Source organism: Oryzias latipes, chromosome 24 (assembly GCF_053564925.1).
Source record: "Oryzias latipes strain Hd-rR chromosome 24, Olatipes_Hd-rR_3.1".
In the NCBI taxonomy this organism is placed as follows: Eukaryota; Metazoa; Chordata; class Actinopteri; order Beloniformes; family Adrianichthyidae; genus Oryzias; species Oryzias latipes.
In genome coordinates this window covers 23,396,942-23,402,941 of record NC_136260.1, presented here as the reverse complement: position 1 = coordinate 23,402,941, position 6,000 = coordinate 23,396,942, and the positions used below count along the sequence as shown (strand labels likewise).

Sequence of the window (6,000 nt, the reverse complement as noted above, 5' to 3'; positions counted from 1 at the left end):
ACACAGAAGGCCACGCCCACGTTTGAGCATCATTTCTTGAATGCGGAAGTCCTGAACAACCTTAGTGAAGGTTTAGATCATTCTGTTGTTATCATTGATTGCCTCGGGTGTTTGGGAGGTCCTCTGGCGGTTTCTTGGTGTCGGCCAGCAGCCCTCTTGTGAATATTGGAGTTTCAGAACTTAAGTTCCCTTCTGTCTTTAAGGTTTATAAATCTCATTTGATTACCCAGTAATCAGGATTTAGGGACAGATTTGCCACTTGCGTATCTGGTGCGCTCATCGCTGGAATGGCCCTGAACAACCCCACCCACTGAGCATGGTGTTCATCATGAGCTGATGCAACATTTGTCTGAGCAGCTCTGGAGCTCCTAGACTCATCCTCATCTCAGAACCAGCCTTCTTTAAGAGTCTCTTTGACCAACGAGCTTTGATGCTGTCGCCCCACAAAACCTCAGAAAGCTCAGCGCTGCAGCGTTCAGGTTTTCTAAATCTTATTTATCCATCCTCCTCCACCTCTTTTTACTGGAATAGAAATAATGATTACCTCGTGCTCGCGTCTCCTAAAACCTTAAAGTGTGAAAATTCAAAATAGCCATGTCATGTGCATTTCCTGCAAAGTCATCTCTATTATGCCAGGGAAATATAACAGAACACCATACTAAATACTAATATATTTCAGCAGGAAATAATGCTCCATTTAATACAAAGTTCGATTAACCGCTTTGCGATGTTTATGGGATGTCTTCCTACAACAAATTTCTTGTAAAGTCCTGACTTTGTCTCCATCCTAGCAGCATAATAGAGGTCCACCACTCACACCTCCAGTCAGAATGGGAATCTTTGAATGTGTCGTCTCTTGAACACTTTCTGTTGCCGCCTGAAACATTAAAGCATCTCCCTCGCCGTGGTCGGAGCTCCACTCTGAACCACTTACGCGCTCAAGAGCAGTTGTGAATCATATCGAACGGTATGAATGAATCAGTCAGCCTATTTTCGAATTAATCTGTCATCCAGCCCTGCATTCCTGCCGTCTTCCTTCGCTGTATTTACAGCCAACAAAACTGCATTTAAGGGCTTTGGTAAGTCGTCCACTCATTGCAATCTCAGCTCCACTTATTTTTGATCATCCATTCAGAGTGGAGGGCTGCAGATGACAACCAGCAGTTACGCCGTTCCCAACTGTCTCAAAGGTTTCTGAATGTAGAAATGACAACAAATAATTTTAGAATTGTTTAATGGTGGTGGGGGGGGGGGGGGTAATTCAAGAACGTTTATTACACGTTTGTGAACGTTTCCAGCACAGAATAGAAGAAGCATGCCAAGCAAACACATCAAACTTCTTAAAGACGTAAGAGAAACCGTGAAAAGTGGAATGCTGTACACACCTCTGCATGTGCACACAGTCTGAAGCAGCAACACAAAGCCGATGACATTCAAATGCATGGCTCTGTTTGTTTGTGCACCCACCATGAATATTCGTCATATTCAATCCCTTTTTTTGTGTGCGGAAAGTCTGCTGCAGATTTTCCGCTTCAGAAGCATGCTCGATGCAATCCCAGTATTCATCCCTGTATTGACTAATTTCACAGCACTTCAAAAAAACATTAGAATTCCTATAACGAAAGAAGGTGCAAATTATTCATTTGGGATAATTGAAAATATATCTTAGTCACTTGCAGGTAATTAATTGCGGCATCAGGAATCATGAAGTGGCGTGCCCGGCAGGTCAGGAGTGACACACAAAAGTTCTACAACAATGTAAAAACGTGGTCATTATTTATAATAAAGGAAATTGTCAAAGACGTCTGTAATGAACGTTCGCTTGATTCACTTTCAAACTCACAAGACAGAAATGTCACTTAGAAGAAAAGTATTGTCCTGCATCTGTGTGAAACTCTTGTTGCATCACTGTCAATGGGAAACATTGGAATGTTAAACGGGTGGAATGTCCGTGACACATGGAGGAGGTTTTCCCTCAGGGAACACAAGGAAACCAACCACTAAAAACCTCAAAATAGCAAAGAACGAAAACAGTTTCTGTCAGAAACTTACGGGGAAAAAGACACTTTCTTTCAAGAGGTCTCACTGAATGAACCAATGGGGGATAAAAGAAAAAAAAATGTTACTTTCTCAACAGCAAAGAGAGGACAATGCCCAACGCACATGGAAGAAAGCTCTGGAACACAAATGAAAGCTTCATGTAGGTCACCTCAGTAATTTCCAGTTTATACTTGGGAAGAAGGGGGAAGTCAGTTCAGCCCTTCATATTTATGGCAAGCTGTATAGAAAGAGAGATGACTATCATTACTTACTCAGAACAAAGGGGTTTGGGTAGAAACAACGATAAAAAGAGCCTCTGAACATTTACCAATCTGGTTTCAATGACCTATAGTCAACATGGACCCCATATGCTTTACCTGTGGGCTGACTTAATGTGCCCCAAGTGTCTGTGGATTTCCATGGTGGCCCCAAATGTTTGCCCATGTGGGAACCAAGTGAGATTTGCCTGTAGATTCAGTGGAACCCTCTGGAAAAAATAAACTACACCCATATAGGACCCAGCTGGGTCACACAAAAATTACAAGAAAAATCAATAAAATTTTAACAAGAAAAATAAATTACAAGAAAAATCCCACTTGGTTCTCAAATGGGCTAAAGATTTGGGGGTACCATGGAACCTGAGGACAAACCCACTTGGGACCAATCAAATCAGCCCACAGGTAAACCATATGGGGTCCATATTGAAATGTTTGCTTGGTGGCAACCGAAGGAACCAAAGAAACCAAAGGAAAACGATTCAGCCCAGAGTCATAAGCTAGGAGCTCACATGGTCAGTATGGGGTTGTTTTGCTTCCACCATCATTTCTGCAGGGAATGAATTCTGTAACAACTTTAAACAGATGCAGAACAATAGCAAATGAGAATATATAGTTAGTGTAGTCCTTTTCTGTTCTCTTTTAATTCCAGGAGGCACTTCTTGTTTTGGTTGCCAGGTTGACGATGTAAAAATGGAGTCCAAAAAGGTGGAGCCACTGTTGGAAAGGCTTCTCATTGTAGTTTCTTATCCTCGTCCAAACTGGACTCTCCCCCAGGAGTCCCGTACATTCACAAAATCTCCAGGAACACGTGAGCTTTTTCACAGCGCCGCTTCCTGCTTGCTGGCATTGCCGTTGGCTGCAGGAGCCATGATGGTCGCGGTGGGCGCTGTCTTCTTGATGGAGGTGAGGCGGATGTGGGAGGTGCTGTGCAGGTAGCTAGCCTGGCGCTCAGGGTTGGGACCTCGACCACATCGCAGCTGACTGACGGAGGAAGAAATTCCAAGTGAACCAATTGAAACATGCGACACAACGTTCACACTGCCCTCGGAAATGCGAGGGAATGTTTAAAGTGTGACATGTTTTTGTCATATCTTAGTCACTCTTCTGTTAAGGAACATTAAAATGGTCTTTTAAAGTCATGTCTGTAGGTTTATGGGGTTTCAATGGTAAGTCTGACCTGTTAAAATGTCGGCGGAAGCTCTCGCTGAGCAGATAGAGGGCAAACGGGTTGACACAGGACGAGGAGAAGCTCAGGACTCTGGCCAGCAAGGTGATGACTAGGTGGGCCACGGACAGGTCCATCTGGTGGTAGTGGAAGGACCGGTACATGTAGAGCACATGGTTGGGAAACCAGCATAGAGCAAAGAGGCCCACAAAAACCAGCACGATCTTAGCCAGACGCTTCCTGGTCTCCATCTGGAAGAGCAGAGATGGAAGAGCTGGTCAGGCAAAGTATTGACAAACTTCAGAGGGACACTCAGAAAAAAGTACCCAGTGGTAACAATGTAGAGTAAGAGCAGAGGTCTGAACCTTTGCTCCTTAAAGTAGACACGTTTGCGGGTTTGACCTGCATTTGTTTTAATGGTCTGCTATCTTTAGAGGCTGTAGATGAATGTAGACTTTGGCTTTGGTACATAAATGCATAAAATGGATGAAAACACATTTTATTATCAGAGCACTTCTTCATCTCTTTGATCTGAACTATAAAGACATTTCCATCTCAACAGTTTAGTTAACTTTGTTGTGTCTTCATTTGTCTTAGTTTTGATTGCAAGTCCCAAGTCTAATCGTTACATGTCCAAGTCTCTTTGTCATATGCCCTAGTCAAGTACCACGTTTTTTTGTGTCACATTTATCCAAGTCAAGTCTCAAGTCTCTTTGTCACAGGACCAAGACAAGTCCCAAGTCTTTAATATCAAATTCAAATAAAGTCCTATGTTTATCACAAGGCCAAGTCAACTGTCCTACATCTAATTACATATTAAATCAAGTCCCAAGTCTCTTTGTGACATGTCCAAGTCAACTCTCAAGTTTTTTTGTGATGTTTCAAAGTATCGAGTCACAAGTCTTTGGTATCAAATTCAATTGAAGTCCCACAATTGTTACTACAAGACCAGGTCAACGTCCTTATGTGTAGTTATATGTCCAAGTCAAATTTCAAGTCCTACAACTCAAGTTCAATTTTTTTGGACAAATCTGAAGTCTTTTATTACAAATCAATGACATCTTTCATATTTTCAACTATTAAGTAACTTGTACAAGTCCTTCTAGTCTTTGGAATTGGTCCAAGTCACGTCAGTTCAAATAAGAGAGGACAGTGTAAATGGGCCAACTGTGTTTTCTATCACACAAATGTGACACAAACATGGCAAAGTAGAACCAATATAAGCATTACAATGTCAACAAAAACGTGTAAACTAGAAGTTCTTTTAATGAAACTAACATAAGAAGACAGACAAATGACACGGTGGAATGGACACCAGTCAAAGCAGCAGTTCCTTTAACGGTCCAGTGTCATCACTGACTGTTAACCCGCTTAGATGCTGTAAAGGATGGAAGAAATGAATGAAAAAGCTTCATAACATTCAAACACTTGTTAAATAGGTCAGCTGTTTCTGTCTGTAAACAACCTCTCAAAAATACAATAAATATGGTTTTATTGGAGCTTTTTCAGACATCCTCAATGACTTCCTCTGATTGTTGGTAGTTCCTCACATGTGCCTGATGCTTTTAGATGAGCAAAAAAAGTCTTCTGTTTTTTTCAAGTCCATCACCTTTTCCAGCGAGCTGGCTCAAATTCAGCCCAGAGCAATTTCAACCTTCTCATTCAAAATTCATAAAAATGGACAGAAAAGAAAGGAGTCTGTGTTTGGGCTCATAATGTGGACGCTAAAGGCCAGAGCTTTCAGAAAAGACATTTTCTTTTCCTCAGGAGCTGATACATTTGCTTTTCCTCCTGCTTTTCTCAGCATCACTTCGACATTTTTCGAGGTGCACAGGAGGAAAAGACACTGTAATGTCTGTAATAATCTGGGGGATTGGTCCAAACATGGAGAAGGTGTTCCCCCTGTTTTGGCTTCAGTATGAGACACAAGTTCCCTTTAGAAATGGTTCTGATCAGATGACACCATGGGATCCAATATTAAATTGGATCCCTTTGTCCTTTGTCAGGGTTTGTCCTTCAAGGGAAACTTGTGGTCAGATCTCAGTCATCATCTCAATCTCAGCGGAAGGTTTAGGCCAGCAAAGAGAGAAGACATGAGTGGAATTGGTTGCAGGATTTGAACCAACGTCTATTGGCTTTGACCACCCCACACCACGGTGCAGCCCCCTGAAGAATTAGCCTCGCTGTAAACATTGACTGTATCTGTGAACAGGAGTGAGGGAGTGCAACGTCACCCATAGAAAATCATTCACTTCCAACTGCAGCCAAAGGAAATCAATTTAGCCGTAGCTTTTTTTCGCAATGCGAATGCTGCCATATTGGAGCCAGACGTTTCTATAGCAACCACACTCACCAATCAAAAGTGAGCTTGTTGGAAGGCCACAGCCCTACCACTAGAAAGGATAATTTTCATAATTTTTCGTCGGACGTGGGGACCATCGGGCTCCACCTACTTTTATTAAGGCATCTGAATGGTCAGTTTTTAACTTGAATAATTTAAACTACAGACAAAAACAT

At 42.1% G+C, this 6,000-nt stretch overlaps 1 protein-coding gene across 1 annotated transcript in view; it reads right to left on the bottom strand.

The window, feature by feature from the left end:
- Positions 1-1,217: 1,217 nt before the first annotated feature.
- nmbr (neuromedin B receptor) overlaps positions 1,218-6,000 on the bottom strand; it is a 46,560-nt gene continuing 41,777 nt past the window's right edge. Inside the window, exons 4-5 of the mRNA XM_020714679.3 lie at positions 3,496-3,734; positions 1,218-3,299 (exon numbers count right to left, since the gene is read on the bottom strand). Coding sequence (XP_020570338.1) covers positions 3,137-3,299; positions 3,496-3,734 — 402 coding nt within the window. The 3' untranslated portion in view covers positions 1,218-3,136. The remainder of the gene's footprint in view (positions 3,300-3,495; positions 3,735-6,000) is intronic.